The following is a 27,482-nucleotide window of genomic DNA, read 5'->3' as shown; positions in this document are numbered from 1 at the left end:
TCTGCAGAATGTTGGCAAAGAAGAGGTGGGGAATGGGCCCAAGGGTCATGGAAAAGGGGTGGAGAAGGAAACAAATACCAGGCCCTTCTGCCATGAGTTGCATCATAATGGGAGCCCATTTTGATCTTTACTATAAGGTCCTCTCACTTCTGAATGCCGCTGCAGAGCAGAGCTGTCCATCATTGGCCTCGCAACCCACTTTGAGCTGTTCAGCCTTGCAAACAATGAACGCAACACAGTAGTGTCCCACCAGAATGCATGTGTTAATTTAGCTCTATGCATATCACAATTAATTTACATTATTTGGCCTATTTTGGCCTTCGATAACGAGATGACCTGCTGTGTTGTATTATGTATCTTATTAGTATGCTTGGTGCGTATATTTCCATATAGTCATTATGGGGGGGTGGGCTCATTGTTAGTCCCTGGGTTGCACAGAATTTAGTGATATGAGAAACATGAACAAGTGGAATTCAGTTGCTTACACAAGCATCACATGGGGTCACGTGTGACAGGGGCCCCTTTGATCTGTCGTCTGATTCTATTTATCTCGGGGATAATACAGCAGTGAAGTGGCGGGGACCGGCCTGTGTTTATTTAACTCACACTTTCATCTCTGTGAAAGTAGGAAACTTTGGTAAATGTATTTGGTTTGGTACAAGGAACTCATTACTGACAGGAAATTGGTTACATGAAATATAATATTATTCTCTGAGCTCAGACTAAGTAACACGAATAAATTATCATCGGAATCAACAGTCTGCTTCCTATACTTCACATATCTTAGTTTAAACCAGGGTCACTGGCTCCAACTGCAGAGTTGTAGCCAAACTTTCCTTCCCCTCGAGCTAAGTTGCAGTTCATCATCCTGGGAGGCAACACGGTGGCTCAGTGGTTAGCACTGCTGGGGTCTTGGGTTCAAATCCCACCAAGGACAACATCTGCATGGAGTTTGTGTGTTTGCGTGGGCTTCCTCCGGGTATTCTGGTATCCCCACTCACTCGAAAAACATACTAATGGGAGGGGGAAGAAGGGGGTGCAAGGAGGCCATCACTGGTTCCTCTAATAAAACCTTTAGTAAATACTTTTATTCCTCACAAGATAGTTATTCTGGAGCATCTTGTCTCATAACTTTGCACTGTGCCGTTTCTGTGTTATTCCCCCTGAATATTTATAAAATAAATTGACAACTAGGTGTTACCCTTCTCCTTGCCAAAAAGGTGTGCCCCTACATTGTCAGCACTGATTGGACAGTGTGAAATGCGTAAGCTTGTAACCTGCCGTTACCACAAGAAGGAGCTAAAGGGCTGTCTATATGCAGTTGAGAGAGAAAGTCCCTGTTCTGGAAGGAGAGATGTTTCCTGGGACAGGAAGACCCTTCAATTTCTGTTCCCCACTCACTTTTGGGTCCAGCAATCACATGCCTGTCTAAGCACATGATCGCTGAAAATTTTCATCAGTCTCAGTACTGTTAGGGCCAGTGATTGGCCACAAAGGTCACGTGGCCAAGGAATTTTTCCCCCCAAAATGGTGTAAATTGCCTTCTGTCTAATTGTTTTTTTTTTTTGCCTTCATCTGGATCAACAAGAGGAGAAGAAACAGGCTGAACTGGATGGACATTTGTGTTTTTTCAGCCTTGCAAACTATGTTATTAACCCTTTGCAATCCAATTTTGGATTCAGGGTTTCCTAGGGGGCTTTCTCTTTCTGCCATTATACAATGGTGCCGTCTGCTGGCTAGAGCCAGTACTGCGGTATGGGACATGCTGGAGAGGCCCCCGACAACAGAGCGGCCAGTAATATACAGTAAGAATACCCTGCCGGATGTCTTTTAACATCGGAGCTATACAGCCTTCAATCTGAATGTCTTCAGACGTCACACAGTGGATTGGAAAGGGTTAAAAACGTAGGGGGAAGAAAGGAGTTGGGGCGATGGTGGTGAGAGAGGGCAGTTTTAATATCCATGCATTGGACCCATTAGGGTATTAAAATAACCCTGCCCACACATCCTGCTAGTATGAGTTGTGCTTCCAGAACTTTTCCTATTTCCAATAGATTCTTAGGAAAATTCTGACAAATATGATGGCTCATATGTGGCCTCACCCCCTAACACTATTCGCTGCCCAATATATCAAAAAGTCCTAGGTTGTGGCGTAAGGTATTATTGTATCTTGAAGCCACCAGGAAGTACTGGTGAAGCCAAGAGTGACAGGGGGTGACGCCCCCTGTACCTGATTGGCTGCTTTGATGGCTCCCCTGCAGGTCCTGGCCATAAACTGTAGTCCCTGTTGCGGCTGCTTCTTCCTTGGCCCTTTCAACCTGCTGCTGCAGATCCCCGCTGTCTGTCTGTCTTTTCTTTGTAGCAGCAGTGGACGAGATGGACTGTATGCTGGTGCCAGCGGCGGCAGATGACACACAGGCAGAACAACAGATTGCAGCATCGTCTGTGTCGATTTTTAGCAGCCCTGGACGGTTAGCGTTAGGGATTTTTTGGGTGTTAGTGTGACATTATTAACTGTAAATGTTCAGGTGTAACATGGAAGTATTTACAACTAATGATGTAAGGCTAAAAGGAACATAATCCCTAACCCCAACCGTCCACGGCAGCCAAATACCTAGACACACAGTGCTGCTAGGACCTTTCACACATCATCCTATCGGGAGCTAGGGGTGTGACAGGGGCATTCCTGCATCCAAGCACAGTCAACCCCCTAGCTTCGTGGTGGCATCAAGATACAATAATACCATGGCATAAACCTTCAAATAGTCACAATTTTAACCAAAATTTTAGTGCAGGTAGGCTAAAGAGGCATTTTAATTTTAGCATTTTCTGGCTAAGAATGGAAGCTGTGGGTGTTTTATCACCACCTCGCCAGGTTAATAGAAACAGCCAAGGCGGTAGCCTTTAGCTATTCCTGTACCTCCCACTAAAGTGAACAGGGTCACGGAAACAATGTAGCACAGTGTACTGTTTCTATTACTCGCATATTGCCAAAGCAGTGGCGTTCTCTGAGCTACGCTGCTTCCGTAACGCCTGTTCACTTCAGTTGAAGTTAAAGAAACCGCTTAAGGCTACCGCCTTGGCTATTTCCATAACACCCGGCGAGGCGATTGGTAAACACCCACGGCTTCTTATCTCAGCCATGAAATGCTGAGATGGGACAACACTGTTAATACATATACCCCAGTCTCCCTATGATAACAGTGCATTACCAGAGCACGAGGCAAGAGTGCCGGCCTGGGAGCACAGGAGCTCCCTCCATTCTAGTCTATGGGAAAAGCTGAGCAAGCCGTGCTTCCCTTCAGCCATAAAACAAAATGATAAACTCTCCGCTGCCTACACTTGGCACAAGGGGGAACTCACTGCTTGCATATGTTCTCTATGAAGCCCTCCGTCACATTTCTGACCTCCACCACCTTGACCTGGGCCTGAATAGCCTTAATGCGGTAGCCAGACAATATCGATATCGATTCTCGGACAAAAATATTACATGTCAACATGTGGTGTCCTGCACATCGGACAACGCATGGACAGGATGAGAAACTAGGGAGCAACTTTTTATCACTCCGTATGCATGTATCCTAAAGGGAAATGAACTGGCCACAGGGCATTGTTTTACATAGGGGACCCTTGCTTCCTTACCTCTGTTAAGAGGACACTGTAGTATAAATAAAGGTCACTGCTATTACAGAGCATTTCCCCTTTAAATAATAAAAGTAGACGTTTGTATGTTCCCGTTTTAATTCCTTAGAATCTGCATTCAATCTTGGTGTTTTATATCTGTTTCAGAGAAAGCTGGGTGATTGTCATTACGTCTAGCACACAGGGTATTGCTTAGCTTTCCTAGACTCCTGACCAACACATTTGCCTACTTAAAGGAGTGTTTTGATTCCGGACTCTTAGGGACCTTTCACACGTGTGGAATATATTTGCAAGACACACCTAAAGACGCAGAAATTCTGCACCAACATCTGCATGTATTAATGAGGGGTATGAAGCAGAAATCTGCAGCAGTAGATTAAGCTGTCTCTTTAGTTGCATCTAGTGGAAATAATTCTGCATGTGGGAAAGTCATTTATGGGATATCTGCAGGATATGCCAAAAAAGACTGGTAGATACAGGTCCTTTAGGGCTCTTTCATGCAAGCGGAATTTTTCGCTTTCCGCACCACAAGTAGCAGTAAACTGTGCACCAAAATTTGCAAGCCCTGTGCAGATTTCGATGCAGAATTCTGCAATGGCAATTTCCGCTGTGCCCCTTCGTAAATATTTGACTCACGTGAAAGAGCCCTTAAAATGGTATTCCCAACACAGACAATCAAGGCCAAAAGGGGAATACTCACTTGTACAAGGCAACCGAGATGTCAGGTGCCATGGAAACAGCCAGTTGGGTTGTCATAGGCTATCTTTGCAACTTCTGAGATATAGAAACAGTGTAGCTCATTTTGTTACACCGTTTCTGTAACTCCCAATCACTTCTATAATTGGCCAAGATGGAAATGACCCTTTAAAAAAGCACTCTGGGAAATATTTTCATATATGCCCCCATTTATTAACCACATTAGGTAAAAGGCATTGCAGGGAATTTCCTTTCTCTCTAATTTATTGCAGAATTAGCAGCTCCCGTTGCGGCCACCATTAGACCACGTGACAACGTGAATCCCATAGACCCCTGCTGCATGGATTGGATGTCAGTCTTTCTATGCAAGCCTATGAAAGCTTCAATGTGAGTCCTCTGAGACCACGGAACCTTAGGGCATCTTCACACGGGCGTTTCTACACTTGCAAAATTTGCTTGTGCAAAACGCAGAGGACAAAACACATTAATTTCAATGGGTTCCCTCATATTCAGCGCTTTTGCGCTCAATGTTAATTGATAACACCGGCGACTAATTAGGCTGCACAGCGTGTTCAATTATAGCACAGGTGTCGATGCGAATGGGCTTAGCAGCGCAGAAAAGTACAGTAGAATGCGCAGATAAGCACCATAGCCCACCATGGCATTCCCTACGCCTACGCTTGTCCGTAGGAGCCCTTAGACTGTCCTGCTAGATTAACTATGACTGTAGTGGCCGCGTGCCATGAAGCCAGTGGGATCGGTTGATCCACCTTGTCTTGAGCCATTAAGGCTTTGAATACAGTATCACTAAGGCTGGGCTGAGACTGCCTGAAGCGTAAAATGCTGCATGGGTCATGTCATGTAAGGTGGCGAGAAATTGTACTGCGCATTACAGTGATCTCATGCACGATGTCATGCTCAGTCCACCTGTTTTTTTTTTTTTTTTTGGTGCATATACATGCTTTTTTGCACTCGCATATTGCATAGTGCTAACATGTAATATGAGCGGAACTGCGTAAGGCAATGTAATTGATTGCCTATAGAGATGAGCGGGCATACTCGCTAAGGCAAATTACTCGAGCGAGTATTGCCATTTGAGATTTCCTGCCAGCTCGTCTCAAAAGATTCGGGGGGCGGGGGAGAGTGGGGGGAGGAACGGGGGGAGATCTCTCTCTCTCGCCCCCCCACTCCCCCATGCTCACTCCAGCAACTCACCGCTTACCCCCGCTGGCCGCCGAATCTTTTGAGACGAGCGGGCATGTACTCGAAAATGGCAATACTCGCTCGAGTCATTTGCCTTAGTGAGTATGCTCGCTCATCTCTAATTGCCTGTGAGTTACGGCCTATAACACAGGCTTACAGCGCATGCGTAATACGTGGTAATCATACGCCCATGTGAGCCCGGCCTAAGACAGTTGCCCATCTATCTGCTACATTAGAGCCATAGTCTACCTGCTAGAGAAGCATATGATACTTGATTCTTCTAGCACAAGGCAGGTTACATTAATATATATATAACCTACATTCTATAGATAATAATATTATAGCGCCACACCTTTATACTGCACATTCTTAGCTGTCTCACATTATAGTCACATATTAGCTATCTGGAAGTCCTGCGTGTGTGACCTACTACATAAGGATCCTCATGTCACATAACATACATTTTGTATACCTGAATACATGCTCATTGCAAAATATTATTTCAATATGTTTTGTTTCCCCTTTTATGTAGTTCAAGCTCCATCACTGTAATATTTATTCAAGATTTCCAACTTTCTCATATACATTGGGTTTCATTTCCTTGCAAGATCTCTGCTTGCTGTCAGTGAATGTTAGTGAAAACCAATCCATATAAAACTTATATTCCACACAGCTGAGGGTTTGCTTTAAATGTGTCAAGTCTACAAAATCCTCTGTGAACTGAGTAAATCAATAGAACAAATTTCACTCCTGTCCTGATCGTTTGTTAAAATTTATCAGGAGTCGAGCTGGGTTGTGCTTTTTTTTCTTTCAGGAGGTCTACTAGAGGAATAACTCATGTACATTTCTAACAGGAACTTCTTTTCTGTATTATATGGGGTAATTACTTGAAGGGATTGACCCACTTCTAGCTGCTTTGCTTCAGGCAGCAAACAGCTCTGTACATTGAGCAGTGGCCTGGGTTGGTACTGCAGATTAAGTCCTATTAAAGTCAATGGAACTCAGCCTGCAGTACCAACCTGGGCCACTGCGCAATGTACAGAGCTGTCTGCTACCCGCAGCAAAACAGCTAGAAGTGGAAAAAAATATTTTAATGAGCATTTTTTTTAATGTAACCAGAATTAAATCACTCCTGCTTGTTGGGCTGCTTTTACACAGATGCATTTTCCCCTGCATAAGGCTACTTTCAGACAAGTCTATATTAGTTCTGTATTTGGTCTGTGTTTTGTGAACCGTAATACAGAGCTAATGTAAATCTATGTATCTATGCACATGGCTGTATTTTTTACAATATGTTATTTATGCCATTGCAATTTTTTTCTGATAATTGGAAAAATTGCCCAAAGTACCCCAAATAGAAAAATAATAATGTTTATAATATATTTAAAATATTGCTCCAATTGCCTGCTGATCTGATATTGACATCCCTAATGACATCACATGACCACAGAGGCCAATGACTATAGGTCGTGTCAATGTTTATGCCACAATGAACAAAATGGTTAACTGCCACCATCATGTGACAGGACGTCATTATGAACTACATGTCATGATGATGATGCCAGGATGTAAACATCATGAATGTATATTAAAAAAGCCTTATTATACTATTTGCAGCTCTTTAAGTGGTTTTCCTGTTGTTGGAAAAGTCCTATAAAATGGCTCCAAATTGAAGGTCCACTTTAAATCTTAAAGCGGTATTCTACTAATATTGAGTGACATTTTTTCGCTAGGACATACTTGCTGATCATGGGGGTCACTAGAATGAATTGTGCTGAGTTGTTCTGCATTTTCTCTGCACCATTAATGTTCTTTGGGGCTGTTGTGATGCAACTCCCTGCCAAAGTGAATGAGGTCTCGGCGCTTTTGTTCTTGTTATTGATGGGGGCCTTGCAGCAGGACCTCTACCCATCAGCAAGTCATGGCGTACCATAGCATTACACTATTATTGAAATATCCCTTTAAATGCAACTCAAATAATGTCTACATAGTCACAGTAAGTGGAGAGTGACCCCCCCCCAGTATACACTTTATTATACCACAGTCTCCTATAACACTTTGTCCCATTAGTTCATTGTTTCTGTATCAGTTTATTCCATCTCATTTTGTTTTCAAAGGGCTAAAAATATAAAGTTCTTCCTTAATTTAGATCTTAATACACAATAGCTACTAATCGGTAATTCAAATGAGCGGCCAATTGCTGGCACCACGAACAATGTGGATTATTTATGGTGCTAGTGAAAAAGGTCCCATCATATGCGGAATAATATCTGCAAACTAATGTAAAACTGTAATTTCAGATTTTGTCGCATTATCCATTGTTTATTGCACTATATTGTGGTGTATTTAGAACTGAATCATCTATTACAATGTTATCAGCTAACCTTTACCTCTTGTCACCAAAGTAGAGGAATAATACATATATAATGCACATGAATATATTATAAAGCACCTACTATTACAATACAGGCAGAAGAGGTCATTTGGAAAATTTTCCTTATACTCGATAAGGCCACAATGCTTTCTTTCTTTAGACTTGGGTGCCAATTCTTTCCCCCTTCAAAGAAACCTCTGAGAATGATACAAATCAGTACAGGCTGTTGCCATCATAGGGAGCAATCAGAATTTAGCTTCTATTTAGGTCAATAGTAGCTGTATATCTAATAGACATCTACACGTTATTGTCTTTGTAATGGCTGATACTATTTGTTCTTGTTCAGACTTGTAGATTTGTTGCTGAAAGTCTGCATAGATTTTGCACTGAAAATCCACAACAAACTCTAGTGCAATGCAAACAGTGAAATTTGGGGCAAATGGTAAGATCTGTGGCAAAATCACATAACCCTTGGCAACCCCCTTGGGCATACTCTTTCCTTTATTACATAGAAGACTAATATCAGAAAAAAGACCACATGGTCCATCTAGTCTGCCCATCTATTAGTTCCTTTTTCTCTCTATATAGATTGACATACTGTATTTTATCCCAGATATGCTTCTGTTCACTTACTGCTGATTTTCCAGGCACGTCTGCTGGAAGTTTGTTCCAAGCATCTACTACTCTACTACTACTCAGTGAAATAGCATTTTCTCACATTATTCTGATCTTTCCCGAACTAAGCTCAGATTGTGTCCTCTTGTGTCTTATACTTAGTTTCCTGATAACAACACTTCCCTCTTGAAGCTTCTTTCTACAGATTATTCACGTTTTGTGCTTAACTGGTAACTTTTCAAACAATTTGTGCTCATATGATAGCAGGTGTGATAAGTAGCAAAACATACTTACCTAAAATGGAATTTTTGTTCTGAAACATACCTCTAACATGGTGGCCACTAGAGGTTTCCCTTTCATTTAGTTTGCTGTCCGCTCCCTGCTTTTAAATGATTGACAGGAGACAAGAGAACCTCAGAAAAGGAGATGAATGAGTCATCCTGCTAATTAAACAATGTAGAAAGAGGAGGGGACGGGTAGGGGGAGACACTCGCACACTGCTCAGTATTGCTGTACACTCCTATGTGATGTTATGTATCTATGTGTGTGTTACAGACAGTTAGAGAGCAGGATCTATAGTTTTCTGTGCTCCAGTGTGTAGAACACGACACAGCAGCCAGGCTCCTTCAACCACTCTCTAGAGAACTGAGAATCATAGGTAAAGGCTTTTGAGAGGAAAACAGGATATAAGTCATATAGTGGCCAGATATAGTGTTATTCCTTATGTACTTATGTAATGGGTGGGTGGTACGTGCCCGTGTTGCAGGTTGCATGATGGCACAGCGATGAGAGAAGGAATCAGTGGCAACACTTTTTTTAATTGCAAATTTTCTGAAACATTGTTTACGCTCCATTGAAGTATTTGTGTACTTTAATTTGCATAATAACTTGGCATAAACTCTCTTAAAGGGACAGTACTCAAAATATTGTTTGGCCGCATATCACAGCGGCTGCATGCCACTTGATTGTGTAAGGCATCATGTCCGTTGGCAAAATTGAATCGTGGACTCTGCACAGCAGCCGGACAGGTGAGTAAATGTCTTTTAAGGCCTCATGGCTGCGAGCACGGATGGAATCCACTGCAGGATCCTGCACTGGGAATCCGTGCATGCCCGCGGACATTAGGCCTAAGGGGAAGGGCAACCCCCTTACACACACAGCTTACAGCGTATTCTGAAAAGTTATCAGAAAAGTTTGGTACACTTTAAGACCTTCCATTATTTTTTAACCTGTTTTTGTACTTGTTCTATTTTATCAAGGTATTTCTGTAGATGAGGTCTCCAGAACTGCACATAGTTTTCAGGATATGGTCTCACTAGAGCTGTATACAGTGGATCACAATCTCCCTCTTTCTACTGGTTATACCTCTAACTATGCAGGCGAGCATTGTACTTGTTTTCTTTACTGTCTGACCACATTGTGGACTCATTTTGAAGCTGTCAAAAATCAAAACCCCTAAATCCTAATTCCCCAAAGTCCTGCCAATATGATACACAGTCCAAAGATTCCTTCCCCCAAGTGCATTATTCTGCAATTGGAAACATTGAACTGCAGTTTGCATTGTTTAACCATCTATCCAGTAGAGCAAAAAGCCCATTTACACAGAACGATGATCGCTCAAAATTTGTTCAAACAACAATTTGAGTGACAGTTTTGAGCAATAATCTTTGCATGACACTAAGTAGCTAATTAGCTACTTAACAGTTAATGCTGGCAGAGCAGAATACTGCCGCGATAGCTCCGAGAACAAAGCATCTGTTTTATATATGCAAACAGCTGCATTGTTCTCAGAGATTTCAGCCGGTGTCCCGCTGAGAACTGCCAGCGGGATACCAGCTGAAAGAATACTATCAGCGCTGCCAGCTGAGAAACTCAGCGTGCTGCGCTGATGAGTCATCTGTGGTTTCTAGCTTGCTAGAAATCACCGATGAACGAATAGTGCACGAACAGTGCATAATGGCCGCGCGTTTAGACACAACAATTATTGCTCAAAAGGCGTCTTTTGAGCGAATTTTGAGCAATAATCGTTGTGTCTAAATGGTCCTTAAATCATTGACCACACCTTGTTCACACCTTGTTTTCGTGTATGTCCCTGGGATTCTATTTTAATCCCCGAAAATGCTATTTAGATGGAACTCCCAACATAACCATAGACTTTAATGAGTCAAACTGAAGTTACAACCTTTGATTTCCATATGATAAAGTTTCCAGTTGTGTCCGTCTATTCTGGGTGATAGAATAGCGTAGTCGACTATTCTGTCTTCCAAAAATAATAGGAATGAATAAACGAATGAAAACCTTGTCAGAGACCAAAGTTTGCAACCTTTGTCTCCATTTGACTAATTAAAATCTGTAGTTATGCTCGGGGCGCCATCTGAATACCGCTTTTAGGGTAAAAATCAAGGGACATAAACGTAAGCTTGGTGTGAACAAACCCTTACACCCACCAGAATATCAACGCTATTACATACATCTGTATCAACGAGCAGACAAACTTTACCTACCAAACGTTCTCTTATATCCAATATCTTAAAAAGAACAGCCCAGGACAGATCCTTGTGGTCACCACTTGTAACCAGTCTCTTGTCCCAATACACCATTCACAACTACCCTCTGAAATCTATCCTTTACCCAACTGCGAATCCACCGAACTATCAAACTGTATTAAGTTCAGTTTGCAATCATTTATCTATGAGCTCTTTATGCAGAACTGTATCAGAGGCTCTGCTGAACTCCAGATGGGCGATATCCACGGCGCGACCCTCCACCACCACTTTCCTGACATCCCTAGTAAATGAACCCATCTGTTATTCTCTATGGTAGAACCTATTTTCCACAACATATGGAACGATGTGAACAGAGATTTCCACTTTGTAAAATTACAGGTGGCTTTTCATTTACTGGGAGAACATCAGCTGCACATGGGCCGTAATGACTGGTTTTGTATTTAGAGCAGGAATGGCTCCTCACCGCAGCTTGTGCTCTTTGTAATTTACAAGAAGTAAGAGAAGTGGTTGCGTGACTGTCATTTTCTGCCTGGCTCAGCAACATGTATTTTAGGAACCTTGCAGGGAATATTCCTTTTGTTGCAAAAGACCAGCATGTCCTCAAAAACCTCCTGCCGGAAGGAGCTGTGTGATGTGTGTATTATATACTTAACTTATATGCAGTCTTCCTGTTTTGTCAAGTTGTTCTTTAAAGGGAATCGGTCATTGTACGTATGCTGCCCTATCTGCTGTAAACAGAGGCGTAACTTGAAGCTCCTGGGCCCCCATGCAAAACTTGTAACGGGGCCCCCAACTATAATGCTTTATTCATAGTACTGGGCTCCCTATATGGAGAAGAAAGGCCTTATGGGCCCCCTAAGGCTCCTGGCCCCGGGTGCAACCGCATCCCCTGCATCCTCTATAGTTACATAAATGGTGACAGATTTCCTCTGAGAGAATTTAAAAAGACAGAGAGAAAGCTGTCAACCAGCCGTGGGGGGAGCTGATAAATATCTGCAGCATAGAAACTCTGATTTTATGAAAAGCATGGCAGCTAACAAGTAAGTTTCACCAGCACTGCAATCACAGTCTCTGTCACTAGCCTCCACAGCCCTTAGATGGGGCTATTCAAATATGGCGACAGATTAACTTTCAAGAGACCCTGTCTGCTCTCCTGATATGGCTGTTTTAGTAAATACTTGTATTCACCATTAAATAAAGCGGCATGTATTAGGACTCTGTTTTATGCCGCTCCTGTGTTCATCCTGGAAATGTATGAAGAAATTAACTATTGAGCAAAAAACATTTCTCTTGTGAATAGAGCGTATCTTTACATTGTCTTGCCACTGCTGACATTATCAGATTGTATAGAGACACCTAACACTACAAGAATGTATCTAATATAATACTGCCCCACTATGGATTTGAATATAACTACTATAATACTGCTTCCTTTGTACAACAATATAACAACTATAATACTGCCCCTATGTACAAGAATATAACTACTATAATACTGCCTCCTATATACAAGAATATAACTACTATAATACTGCCTCCTATGTATAAGAATATAACTACTATAATACTGCCCCTATGTACAAGAATATAACTACTATAATACTGCCCCCTATGTACAAGAATATAACTACTATAATACTGCCCCCTATGTACAAGTAGATAACTACTATAAAACTGCTCCATATGTACAAGAATATAACTACTATAATACTGCCCTCTACGTACAAGAATATAACCACTATAATACTGCCCCCTATGTACAAGAATATAACTACTATAATACTGCCCCTATGTACAAGAATATAAGTACTATAATACTGCTCCCATGTACAAGAATATAACTACTATAATACTATCCCTTTTGTACAAGAATATAACTATTATAATACTGCCTCCTATGTAAAAGAATATAACTACTATAATACTGCCCCCTATGTACAAGAATATAACTACTATAATACTGCCCCCCTATGTACAAGAATATAACTACTATAATACTGTCCCCTATGTACAAGAATATAACTACTATAATACTGCCTCCTATGTACAAGAATATAACTACTATAATACTGCTCCTATGTACAAAAATATAACTACTATAATACTGCTTCCTATGTACAAGAATATAGCTGCTATAATACTGCCCCCTATGTACAAGAATATAACTACTATAATACTGCCCTCTACGTACAAGAGTATAACCACTATAATACTGCCCCCTATGTACAAGAATATAACTACTATAATACTGCCCCTATGTACAAGAACATAAGTACTATAATACTGCTCCCATGTACAAGAATATAACTACTATAATACTATCCTTTTTGTACAAGAATATAACTATTATAATACTGCCTCCTATGTAAAAGAATATAACTACTATAATACTGCCCCCTATGTACAAGAATATAACTACTATAATACTACCTCCTATGTACAAGAATATAACTGCTATAATACTACCTCCTAGGTACAAAAATATAACTACTGTAATACTGTCCTCCTATGTAGAAGAATATAACTACTATAATACTGCCCCCTATGTACAAGAATATAACTACTATAATACTACCTCGTATGTACAAGAATATAACTACTGTAATACTGCCCCCTATGTACAAGAATATAACTACTATAATACTGTCCTCCTATGTAGAAGAATATAACTACTATAATACTGCCCTCTATGTGCAAGAATATAACTACTATAATACTGCCCCTTATGTACAAGAATATAACTACTATAATACTGCCCACTATGTACAAGAATATAACTACTATAATACTGCTTCTATGTACAAGAATATAACTACTATAATACTGCCCCCTATGTACAAGAATATAACTACTATAATACTGCCTCCTATGTACAAGAATATAACTACTATAATACTGCCTCCTATGTACAAGAATATAACTACTATAATACTGTCCCCTATGTACAAGAATATAACTACTATAATACTGCCCCCTGTGTACAAGAATATAACTACTATAATACTGCCTCCTATGTGCAAGAATATAACTACTATAATACTGCCTCCTATGTACAAGAATATAAATACTATAATACTGCTCCTCTGTACAAGAATATAACTACTATAATACTGCCCCCTATGTACAAGAATATAACTACTATAATACTGCCTCCTATGTACAAGAATATAACTACTATAATACTGCCTCCTATGTACAAGAATATAACTACTATAATACTGTCCCCTATGTACAAGAATATAACTACTATAATACTGCCCCCTGTGTACAAGAATATAACTACTATAATACTGCCTCCTATGTGCAAGAATATAACTACTATAATACTGCCTCCTATGTACAAGAATATAAATACTATAATACTGCTCCTCTGTACAAGAATATAACTACTATAATACTGCCCCCTATGTGCAAGAGTATAACCACTATAATACTGCTCCTATGTACAAGAATATAACTACTATAATACTGCCCCTTAGTGATGCAAATGTTCACATGAGACTGTTCAGAGCAGTGGTATCATATATATGTATGTATTTCCATATTCTAAGCGTTTGTCTTGGGTGCCTTTAATAACAATCCATAGTGTTGTGTATCCCAGATGATGAAACGTAAAGGTGTGCATGTCCTATATATGTCATACATGGCATAATAGAAGGAAACAAAGACAAGAGTGATATAAAGTATATAATGGTCTCAGTAAGACTCTCAGTGTCTCAGATGCCGGTATTGATCTCCTTTGCTTTGTAACCTTTGATAACATAAGAAAGGTTCCACTGTGAGGCTCATCAGGTGTCACTTCTGACCTTTTACCAATCTGCGAAGTGAAGATAATTCGCATCGTCCTGTCCAGTGTGGTTAAACTGGCGCTGTGGATACAGTGAGGCTGTCTAACATACTGACAATTAGGATTTTTTGCTTATGAGTTAGTCTATTTTATGGGCCACAGAGGTCTTTGTGATGAATTGCATGGGACTGCAAAAGCCAATTGTGATCTTCTTCTAACCTTCCTTCTGTAAAAAGACGTCTGAAAGTGTCTGTCTGAGAGAGAGCAGAATTACTGTATGCCAGCACTGTCACTGCACAGTATATGACTTGTGTCTATTATGACTGTACTCCATAGACATCTTCTGTACTGAAGCCTTTCCATGCTTCCCCTTCAGGTATGTCACCACGTGGACTGCCAGCAAATGAATCAGAAGAATCCTTTGAATTTGTGTGAGTCATGTGACATCAAGTTCCACAGCACCATGCACTTTGATCGACATATACGCTTTGACCTCCCCCCTCAAGGTAAGCTAATTAGTATTATTTCCTACATGCCCTTTGGTAGTTTTGATCACATAGGTATATGGTCTTCATGTCTGCGACATTATGCCATGATGGAAGAAACCTCCCTGAGGATGCATATACACCTTCAATAGCTGTTGGATGAATGCTCGCTTGGCCAACAGCTATTTCTCCTCTTGGAGAAATCACCTTATTTTGGTGATACTCAACGGATATTGTAGCCTTATGAACTATGTCATACACTGATTGTTCAGTAGATTGGAAAAAGTCGCTGTCAGCTCTGGTGGTGGATTATCCCCAGGGAAATCAAAAGGATTTGGCGTTGAAATTTATCATGCCCGATCCTTCTGTTCCCCAATATTGCCTGTCAGAGGAGAATTCTGAGGCCTCCATACATATCCAACAGTTGGGCGGTTCCACTGAAATTGGTGTGTCTGATTGACTTGCCTAAAGTGTATTGTGGCTTAATGATCTGCAATGATTGGATGTGGAGACCATAGAAAGGCACAGTTAGGGGCCTGATATACAGTAGATGGGGATGGGGTCAAAGAACTTCAAGCCAATGTTTACCTTTTCATCCATCCAATTAAAGGGGTTTTCCGTGGAAAATACTATTGATGACCTATCCTCAGGATAGAGAAAATTGAATAGTGTCAGCAGCACAACCGCATACCATTGAGTGGGATGCAGAGAAAAAAATGCACACTATGGCCGCCTGCAAACGGGCGGGTCGTATCCAGCGGTGAGGATTCTCGCCGCGGGACCCAACCCGAGCGCTTACAGGGACCAGCGCGTACTCACCTGCGCCCCACAGCTCCGGCTATTTCATGTGCTGGCTGCCGGTGCATGCGCAGACCGGAGCCGGCGGCTGGGTGAGTGACGTTTCTGTGCGGGGCTCTGCGAGCCCCACACAGAAATAGGACATGCCGCGGTTTGTTTGCCGCGCGAGATTTCGCATGGCCAAACCAAGGCCGTCTGCATAGGATTGCGTTTGTTAACGCAATCCTATGCAAGCTTTGAGCGGCGGAAATCCTGCTTGAAATCCCGCGGTGAGATCTCCGCCCATGTGCAGGCGCCCTAAAGTAGAGGATTCAGACCTGGAAATCCACAACAGTATTGCAAAGAAGAGTCGTTGAGCAGTATGTAGTGCATCAAAACCCCTCATTTTGATACCCTACATGCTGCTCATTGACTTTTCTTCAATAGTTGATCGAACGGGGTCCGTCACTTGGGAGCCCGACTGATCAGCTGTGCGGGCGCATGCTATCAGAGCCACAAATACACAGGGGTCGGAACTGAAGCAGTGGAAGTCTCCACGTAGACCCCCGTGTAGTGGCCGATGCTTGTAACTGAAGACACGGCTCTCATTGAAATCCCCGAGATTGGCACGGAAGCTTCCGCTCTGACCTCTGTGCATTTGCAACGCTGATAGCATGCGCCCTCTCAGTTGATCGGCCCCGAGCGACTGACCCCAGACGATCAACTATTGATGACCTATATTAAGGCTAGGTCATCAGTAGTAAACCCCTTTAAGGCCACATTCATGCAACAGATATTCTCGAATGAGTTCTGTCTGTGTCTAGGATGGACAGAAGTCGCACAAAAAATGAACCCATTCATTTAAATAGGTTCATTTACATGAGCTGCTTTTCACAGAGATTAATGGTCCGAGTTTGCAAAAATCGCTGCATGCCCTATTTTCGGGCGAGTCTGGCACAATAATGGGACATGTAATGTGTTGATGTGCTATGCGATGGGAGTTGAGCCCGAGCATCTCAAGCGCACTCGCTCTCGGCCATGTGAATATGACCTTAGGAGAAGGTATGCCTTCATGTAATTGGAGATAAGTAACCTCTGGGAATATTCTGTGATTGAAAATCCTTTCATCTGACTCTCATCGGTTGGCTAAAGTGAGCATTTGTTGTTAAATTTCACCTGACAAACAAATATTTTAGTTAAAATTGCCCATTCCACCACCTTTAGGCCTTATTCACACAAGCGTTTTTACGAGGCTTATTGAGCCTCGATAAAAAATCACGATCATCTGAAGCATTTTTTTTCCAATGTATTCATTCACATGAGCGATTTTTAGCCATGTCTTGCCCTATCTTTTGATGAGATACAGTGGAGGCTCCTATAGGCTTCTATGAGAGATGAAAAAAATGGGAGGGGAGGGAGTTTAGCTGCGTCCAACGCTGGGAAAAGATTACAGCTGCCTTTGTTAAACTATTAGAAGCTTACAGATTTATGCCAACCGAGGGGTTTCCACACTGTAGCATATATTTTCTCTAATACTCCGCAGCTGCTGTGTGAATAGACGAGAAAACGCAGCTGGAGCTTGGGACTTGATCGCGGCTATTCATGCAATTTTCGGCGGTGATTCGGCCAGTGTGAAAACGCGTCGCTCATGTGAATGAGCCCTAATGAGGTCTGATGTGTATGGGCATGTTTATACTGTACGGATGAACAGTGCGTAGCGTTAGGCCGGCTGCACACATTGCAGAATCCGCGGTTGGCATCCGCACCAAATGCCGATAACAACATGCTATTGAAAAGCGCTCCTTCCTACACAATCAAATTGCAATTTCGTGCAGATTCCGCAGCAGACGGCTTCCATTGAAGTCAATAGAAGCTGTCCGACCCGCAGCCCATCCGCAATTGACATTGCAGATAGGTTGCGGGTACCCGCGTCATTGCCTAGCGACGGTGCAAGAAAGAGAAACATTAAAAAAAATTCTGTACTGCGCATGCTGAACGGCGGCTTGCCACAGCTATCCGCAATACAGATGAAGAAGACAAGAGGCAGGTACGCACGGAATGCTGGTCACGGTCAGAGTGGGATTCTGCTGCGGGCTCCCACATGCAGAATCCGACCCGGTCATGTGCAAGTGCTTTTACATGGAACAAGTATTCCTGCGATCCAGTGAGGATCTGAACGATTAGTGTTCAGTGTAAATGCATACAGTGACAGAACGTCTCTGCATGTCGAAAACTGAATGACATATCATTCAGTGTTAGATATCAGTCGTTCACTTATGAATGATGCCTGCTTATTATGAATGGAGGCGGTGGTCCGGAACGCTCCCCAGCCCACGCTGCCTCCATTCACTACCTCGTCTCCATTCAGTCAGTGATGCTCGCTCCCATGTAAAAGCACAGGCACGGTTATCACAGGGACGACTTGTTGGACATCCGTAGCCCGACAGATCGTTCCATATAAAAACACCCTAAAGGCCCATTTACACTCGACAAAAGATGCCCCCCCCCCACATATATTCGCTCCCGTGCTCTTACACAGGAGCTATTATCGCTGGCTCTCTGACAGAGTGGCCAGTAAGGGGCCAGGGCAGCTGGAGGAGGGTTCTCTCCCCGCTCTCCCCCGCCCCTCTCTATTGAATGTAAGCAGCGGCCGTTCAGTACTGAGTGGCTGCTTTTTACACCGAACGATCATCGTTTAGGATTTCGGTCTCACAAAATAAAAAACGCAGAATGCTCTATTTTCCTGCACATTTTCACATCCCAAGTGCCCATAGAAGTCAATAGTACTGGTGCATTATGTCTCCACCGGAAGTGTGGGTGGAGACATTGGTTGTGCGACCACAGTGACAGGGAACACCCTGGTTACACCCCAGTAGCATGGTATATGTGCCCGCTGCAGTCGAGGACCGTACTGACAGCTGAAATATGCTCCATATATCCCCGCTCCGGTGCTGTGCTGGGTGGCAGTGGCGAGGACGGGACTGTCAGCTGGAAGGTGCTCCAGCGATGTGCTGGTGGCGGTGAACGGCTGATAGGGGGATGCGGCAGCGGGCGCTGACAGCGTTGGAAGGCTGTAGCGCACAGCGATGACAGTGACAGCGGGGCTGCATGATCGGGCAGACGGCAGTGGACATGCAGTACGGTCGCCAGATGTTGAAGCTTGTCAGGGGGATGAGCGGTGAGAGGTGTACAGGCAATCCGCCGACTGACAGCGGGGCGGATGATCAGGGGGACTGGAGCGGATATACAAGTCCACCCGGCAGATGTATGAGCTTGTCAGGGGGATGTGCGGTGAGAGGTGTGCCTGCAATTCGCAGTCTGACTGCGGGGATGGAAGCAGACATACCAGTCCGCCCGACAAATGTGTCAGCTTGTCAGGGGCATGGCTGGTTATAGCTGTGCAGCCAATCTGAACATCTGGGAGCGTGACCTGTCACTAAGCCTGCCAACACATGTCTCCACCCATACATCCGGTGGAGACATAAGGCACTAGTACCGAAGTCAATGAGGATGTGTAAATGCATGCACAATACGCTAGAAGGAGAAGTGTGAAACACTGTGTAATTGCACAGGAAAATGAACACATGTGGAACTCAGACTAATTAGCCATTTTAATTGCTGCATATTTGTTTGCCGCATGAAATGTACATGCCTTGTTGGCGCAAAATGTACAGTAAGGCTGCCTGTCTACGGGCGTAGCGAAATACGCCGTGGGAGCCGCTGCCCGGGAGCAGGAGCCAGATCTCCACGGTGAGCCTGTCTGACAGATAGGCTCACCATGGCGAATCGCGCCAATTCGCAGCATGCTGCGATTTGCTGGACGCGAGCGGAGAATTGCTATGATTCTCTGCTCGTGGACAGGGGGCTGCGCTTTCCATAGCAACACTATGGAAAGCATGCATTGCATTCCCCGCAGCTGGATTATCGCAGCGGGGAACACAATGCACAAAAAGCCCGTGGACAGGCAGCCTAAAATATGCTCATGTGCGTGCAAAGAAAGCATCCTTGATTCCGCAAATACACAGCGCTCAGGGAGATTTATAGAAGGGGGATTTATAGAGTGCTGCCCTTTGGTTCTCCAAAAAGGGATATAGCATGGAAAGAAAGGGGGTTGTCAGGGCATGTGGCCAAGATGCTATGTGCCAGGGGGGGTAGGGTGCCAACAAACTGCCTTGCCCGCTGGATTCATACTTCTCTATAGGTTTAGGGCAGTAAACTAAACCTTTGTCCCAGGTGAAGGGTATTGTGATAACTACAACACCAAGGTTCTCCTGCCAACTTGGGAAGAACACTTCATTCACTGCAGCTTAAGGGCACCTACCCACTTGCGTTGCCGATTTTCGCGCGTGAAAAACGCGGCGTTTTTGCGCGTTTTCCGCGTGTTTTTCGCGGCGTTTTTTGCAGCCCTCCATTGACAATCATGGGTGCATTAAGAGAAAAATAAGGAGACATATGCAACTGACAGTTCCTATGTGAAAAAACCCCACGAAACGGAAAAAAACCCAGATGGACAAGGACACATTCTATACTAATTGCTCTTGAGAAAAAACGCAAAACATCACAGGAAAAAAAATCGCAAGTGGGTAGGCACCCTAATTGTGATTTAGTATACCACCCAAAATTCATATGTGCCGCCGATACTCAAAATAATGCAATATTCTTTTAAAGAGCAAACTCACTGTCGGATTCTTATGTATTCCTTCTGTGGCTCTACACTAACTTTTAGTTCTTAGGTCAAGGAAACTGATGTGAATGGCATGCAGCCCGGTTTCAGGGGTCACAGTTAAAAGACGCAGGGATCATAATTACAAGACTACAGTTTTACAATTAAAGAGAAACATACTGAATCCAGAAACTTTGCCCAGAGACTTTTTTGTGGGGCAGAGGAGCTGGCAGTCATTATAGTACTGACTGAATATATAGGGGGTTGTCACTTTAGGATGCCACGTATACATTGTTGTTTCATGGTATCCCAGATGGCTTTGAAGTGAGGTTTTTAGATCCCAATTATTGCAAGTCTATGAATGTTCGCAGCAGTAACTGCATAAAATTCATGTTATTTGCAGTAGCACAATGGAAGTTGATGGAAAGATATTGCCAACCATGAGTGCTTAAGGCTTCCTTAAAATAGACCCTTAACCCTTTCCAATCCAATTTGTATCCTGGCTTTCCTAGGGGACTTAATCTTTTTCTGCCGTTATACAACAGCGCTATCTGCTGGCTGAAGCCAGTACTGCATGAGGTGACACGTTTGATAGGCTCCAACAACAGAGAGACTGGCAATATACAGTAAGAGAACCCTGACAGGCGTCTTCCAACATCGGAGCTGTACAGCCTTAAATCATAATGTCTTCAGACGTCAGACAGTGGATTGGAAAGGGTTAAGGGCTTATTCCGATGTGCGTATATCTGCCGGGTTTTCATGCCTGGACGATATACGATGTCTCTCTCTGCAGCGGGAGGAGGCGGGCCGGGTGCAGTACACTGAGCTCCCGCCCCCTCTCCGCCACTTGCTACTATTTGCAATGGGGGATGTCAGAACTTAGCTCCGCCCCCACCCTGCCCCTCTCATTGCAAACAGTGGCGAGGGGCACAGAGGGGATGGGAGCTCAGTGCACTGCTCCTTCCCCTGCAAAGAGAGACAGCGTATATTGGCCGGGCATAAAAACCAGACTGATTTACGCACGTCAGAATAAGCCCTTAAGCGAAGGACTAATAAGAACCACTAAGGCACAACGATTATCGCTCAAAATTTGTTATAATGATCAAAAGTGAGCGATGCTTTTGCTTTTAAAGACGATCGTTTTAACCTAACGAAAAGCGTTGGAAAATAGACGGAGCAGCCAGCATTTCAGTTGTTAGATTATCGTTGTGTAGCATTTGCATTAAACGATAATTGAGCGATAGTTTGTTTGAAAGGCGTGCGCATTTAGTGAAGGGAAAAAAAGAGCTTCTTTGTATCGGCTCGTGAAAATCGTGGTGCTTTTATCTGGTCTTTACAAAAAACCTGACTGTTTAGCAGCGACAGAAAGAAACTAGATGTCTTTAATATAAAAGTAAAAAAAAGACGTCTATTATAGGCGATCTGTAGTAAGGAATTGCGAAAGAGTTATATGAAAAAAACTAGGTGGTACAAACGCCAGTATTTTTGTCATTGGAATGTAAATAATCTCTTGGAAGTATGAAGATCTTACTCTCAAATGTGTCGGTCTAGTAACGAAATCTGCGCGAGCCTAAATAAAAATAATCCGTGAATGCAAGACCTTGGCACGTGCTTTTAAAATGGCAAATTAATTTTTCAATGGTCTTGGTTGCTGTGTCACAACGGCACGGTCAATGGTTGAGCACTAGATGGGCGTGTTAAAATCGAAGCTTTGTCCCCCCGACAGCCAATCGCTCTGCTTTTAGCCGGCTAAATGTACGCCCGACAAACGATTTAACACTCCCATCAAATCGCTGAACGAATGCCATTTAAACCAAGCAAACTGTCCAATAATGGATTTTAAGTGGACTGAATGCTGAACAAATAGGTAACGAAAAATGCACGATTGGCGCACGTTTACACACAATGATTAGCGCTCAAAAGATGGCTTTTGAGCGAATCTTGAGTAATAGTCGTTGTCTCTAAATGGGCCTTTACACCCACTAAGAACCCTACTAAGGAGGGGGGCAAAGGATTGTTAGTGTATTCAGAGCTTCCTATACCACCCAGTAGTCAGGTCTGTTGGAAGGCATTGCAGAAATTGTCCATTTGGGGGTGTACTCAGGATGTTGCTCATTGGCCAAAAAATGAACTTCTTTAATTTTAAGATGCCTTAATTTTGCCAGCAAGACACAAGCATATGATTATCAGACTCAGTTCCCAATCTTGCTATGCAGAGACGTGATGTAGCCTTTTGTATATCACACATGCATCTTCTATAGAAGATACTGCAACGCAAAGAATGGCCCCTCTGGTGTCTAGTATTATATAGATCCCCTGCTAGGGTTCTTATGCTGGAGGGCAGTTCATTGATTTGAATAGTAAGGCTTGACTTCAGCTCATCTTTGGGGGGAAGCAGCCTTTAAAGGGGGTTCTTTGAGATTATAACATTGGCGGCCTATCTATAGGGTAGACCATCAATTATTATTGCATGGATCCTACCCTGGGACCCCTGACAGCACAATGGAGGGGCCGTGGTGCTGCTGTGAGCATTATATCCTCTTCATTGTTTAGAGGTGCAGCTGCTCCTCCCATGTACTTTTGGCATGCCATACCTCTTCGTTCTCATAATTGGTGGGGTTCCCGATGGTCAGACCTAGGAATATAATATGCAGTAGAAAACGTTTTGACAATTTTACATTTTCTCTTAGAAATGGCAGAATACATGATTTACAAAGTGCTCAAGTGGTCTCCAACTGTTGTGAAAGTGCTCCGCATAGCCTGACAGCCGCATGCTAGAAAGCCCTACCATCCCGATACTTCATGGTATCCCAGTGGCATTGTGAATGAAGGCTAAGGCCTCATTCATACAGGCGATTCTGTGCTCCACATTATGCGCATGTATTTTAAATGCATAATTTGGAAAGCTGAAACCTCACTGATTTGACACGTCCAGAAATCGCATAAATTAGAACCAATGGTTTCCTATGGGTTCCTTACCACGAACAATTTTTGACGCACCTAAAAAATCGGACCGCAAAAGATAGGACCTTAGTGCGTTATTTCAATGCCAAAATTTCTTGCTGCATCAAAAGATAGGTCTTGTCTAGAGATGAGCGAACGTACTCGGTAAGGCCGATTTCGCAATCGAGCACCGCGATTTTCGAGTACTTCACTACTCGGGTGATAAGATTCGGGGACGCCGGGGGGCGGGGCGTCGTGTGGTGGAGCGGGGGGTAGCAGCGGGGAACAGGGGGGAGCTCTCTCTCTCTCCCCCCCACTCCCCTCTGCAACCCCCCGCTCACTCACAGCACCCCGGAGTACTTTTCACCCGAGTAGTGAAGTACTCAAAAATCGCGGTGCTCGATTGCGAAATCGGCCTTACCGAGTACGTTCGCTCATCTCTAGTCTTGTCCTATCTTGTGATAGCACAACACAGGAGACTCCATAGACTCCTATGGGATTCTATTGGAGCTGCCAGAAAAAGGGAGGGGAGGGAGTTTAGCAGCGGCTAGCGCTGCTAAATAATGGCAAGTGCCTCTCGTTGAGGCATTTAAAAGTCATTAGAGTAGTTCTGCCGACCGAGGGATTTCGGTGCTGTGGCATTATTTCACCGCAGCCAGCCATGCGAATGGACAATAAGATCACGAATAATAGCCACGACTTGGTCACGGCTATTCTTCGTTCATGTGATTTTCAGCAGAGTTAAGGCCCATTTACACGAGCTGATGAGCGCTAAAAAATTGCTAAAAGGCGATCATTTTAGCGATAATCGTTGTGTCTAAATGTGCGCCCATCGTGCACTTTTTGTGCACTGCTAGCTGATCGGTAAATTCAGTCCAACCTAAAAATCGTCATTTGGTCTTACCAGCAGTTCTCCATGGGGAGTGCTGATAGCATTGCTTCCTCCTGAAGAAAAAGGGATCTGAATGGAGATAAGCACCCTCGGGCTATTAACTGCTTTCAGCTAAGGACTCATTTGCACACTGAATTGCTCTTAAGTAGCTGAGTAGCTACTTAATAGTTTATGCAAAATGATCGCTCAAAGCTGTCACTCAAACTGCCGTTTGAGCGATCTTTGAGCGATCATTGGCCCGTGTATATGGGCCTTTATTACAGATCGAAATAGCTCATTAAACTCAATGGGATCAAGTAACTACGCAGTGAATACACAGAATACATGCTTATTCACTGCATGGGACTTTCTTGCGCTTTTGTTTGCGCACCTGAAATATGCAATAAATATTCGTGCAGGGAATGTCCACAATTTCGGTCCGTGAAAAAGTTGCGTATTTCACTGACCGAAACTGAATATGTCTTTAGGCTCATAGACATAGATGTAATAACGGCTATAAATGGATTATTGCATCTCGCTCATATTTTGGGGGATTAGTTCCCCTCTAAGACAAATTCCCTGATGTGTGTAACACAGTCGTGCATTGTAATCACTGCATGCTCACAATTTTCTACTCATTGTAAAAATATTAGACGTGCGGTTATGTGTGTCCCTGCTTGTTTCTGGGTGTGGTGTGTTTGCCCGCAGGGTTTAGGCAGGACTGAGGGCTCCAAATGCAGCTATCTAGTAATTAGTCGTTAGCAGACAGCTGTTTGTACAGCTTTGAGCAGTGCCAGGTGTGAAGGTGGTGAGGAATGAGGGGAGCGGGCAGAACAGAACAAATCCAGCTGTAGATTTATGTCTAGGACATACTCCAATTTCCTATTTTGCACAGCGCTTTAATCTGTATGCTAGCAATTTTAATGAGATCCATTGAATCACTGCTAGGCAGCCCCTTGAAGAACACTGTAGTCAGCCAATCACCAACCTGAAATGGCTGATACCAGAGGACAATACAGTGCATTAAACTGCACAGCAAATAGAGATAAGACAGACTTAAGCCTTAATGTCCCCTAAATCCCTTTATTATGGAGACGGGTCACATGATCAGGATATTGTATGATAATAATCTTACAACTTCTAAACTTCTCCTAAGTATGACTTTCCTGCCAAAGTATTGGAGCTTGCATTCATGGAAACATTAGCTGGCACCTTGACAAGCAAAATCCTTTACACTTTGTGGGCAAAGACGTGAGATTTCCTTGGACGATATTCAAGGGTATTTGAAAATCCATGCCTGCACTGGAAATTTAAGTCAAGATTTAATGTTTATTGTCCTTTCCCGTCCAGACGTTCTCTTAGCGAGGTATAGCTCTAATTTTAGAGTCATCAAGGGAGTCGACTTTTGTATAGTTTGAATAGAAATTGCACTCTTGACCCTTTTATATCAAACGGCATTTCCTTGCTGCTGCAGTCTGGAAACCTTATGCTACATACAAGGGTTATAAATAAGGTTTCTATTCTTGATATTATTTGGTCAAATTGCATGGATTTGACTGGTATCACAGTTCAGCATGTCTGACCACACTGTGTTATCTCGGGATTGTAAAGACATATTTGTATACACTACTATCATGCAATGCAAGGATTTTGCAGTCTCATCCGGCTCCTAGTCATTCTCTGCTACATAGAGGTATGATACAGTTGTGGCCAATGGTTTGGAGACTGACGCAAATTTGGGTTTTTCACAAAGTTTGGTGCCTCAGTCTTTAAGGCCTCATGTCCACGGGATAAAATCTGCAGCATTTTTCCCACGCGCGGATCCACGCCCCATAGGGATGCATTGGACACCCGCAGGTAGTTAAATACCTGTGGATGTCATTTTTCCCTTCAGGCGCGGATCCGCGTGCAGGAAAAAAAAGCGACATGCTCCATTTTAGTGTGGGTCTCCCGTGGGGACAGCTCCCGCAGGCTTCTATTGAAGCCTATGGAAGCTGTCCGGATCCGCGGAACACCCGTACCAGAATTAAAACTTACCTGTCCGGACGCTGTGGATCTTACCTCCGTCGCCGCCGGGCCGAAAAAAGAAGATCCGGCCGTGACGGAGGGAAGATCCGCAGTGTCCGGACAGGTGAGTTTATTCTTATTTTCAGCCTCATGTCCCCGGAAGAGGAGGGACCCGCTGTGGGATTCTGCATGGAGAGTCCGCGGCGGGCCTGATTTTCCCCGTAGACATGAGGCCTAAGGCCTCCTGTACACGGGCGGAATTCCGCGGTGGAATTTCCTGCAGAATTTCCGTCCGTGCCCGCTGCCATAGGATTGCATTAGGTAATGCAATCCTATGCAGACAGCCGTGATTTGACCGCGTGAAAAGTCGCACAGTAAACAAATCATGGCATGTCCTACTCTGCGCAAGCCTCACAGTGACCCGCACTGAAACGTCACAGCTGACACGCCGGCTCTGCTCTGCGCATGTGCTGGCTGGGCGGTAGCCGGCACATAGCAGAGCGGAGAAGACGCCGGGAGGAGGTGAGTTGCGGTGGTCACTGCAGGGGCATGGTTTGCATCGCACTGCGAGAATTCTCGCAGTGGGGTCCGACTCGACCGTCTGCAGGAAGCCTTAGTCGGATGTTTCTATGGTACACTGAAGTTCAATTATAAGCATTTCATAAGTTTTTAGGCTTTTATTGACAAATGCATTAAGTTTAGGCAGAGACTCAATATTTACAGTGTTGACTCTTATTTTTCAACACTTCTGCAATTTGCCCTGGCATGCTGGATATCAGCTTTTCGGCCAAATCCTTGCTGATGGCAACTCATTCTTACCTCATTAGTGCTTAGAGTTTACCACTATTTCTGTGTTTTTGTTTGTCCACTGGCGTTTTTAGGAATAACCACGGGATCTCAATGGGATTGAGA

The 27,482-nt window shown here is 43.5% G+C and overlaps 1 protein-coding gene across 2 annotated transcripts in view; it reads left to right on the top strand.

Annotated features, from left to right (window-relative positions):
- Positions 1-27,482, top strand: part of PLEKHG5 (pleckstrin homology and RhoGEF domain containing G5) — a 207,386-nt gene that overhangs the window by 82,456 nt on the left and 97,448 nt on the right. For both annotated transcript variants that reach the window (XM_066607336.1, XM_066607335.1), the window contains exon 2: positions 15,201-15,330. In XM_066607336.1, the coding sequence (XP_066463433.1) occupies positions 15,228-15,330 (103 nt within the window). In that variant the 5' untranslated portion in view covers positions 15,201-15,227. The remainder of the gene's footprint in view (positions 1-15,200; positions 15,331-27,482) is intronic.

Source organism: Eleutherodactylus coqui, chromosome 6 (assembly GCF_035609145.1).
Source record: "Eleutherodactylus coqui strain aEleCoq1 chromosome 6, aEleCoq1.hap1, whole genome shotgun sequence".
Taxonomy (NCBI): Eukaryota; Metazoa; Chordata; class Amphibia; order Anura; family Eleutherodactylidae; genus Eleutherodactylus; species Eleutherodactylus coqui.
The sequence above is the reverse complement of the archived record's forward strand: the minus strand, read 5'-3'. Positions and strand labels throughout refer to the sequence as shown.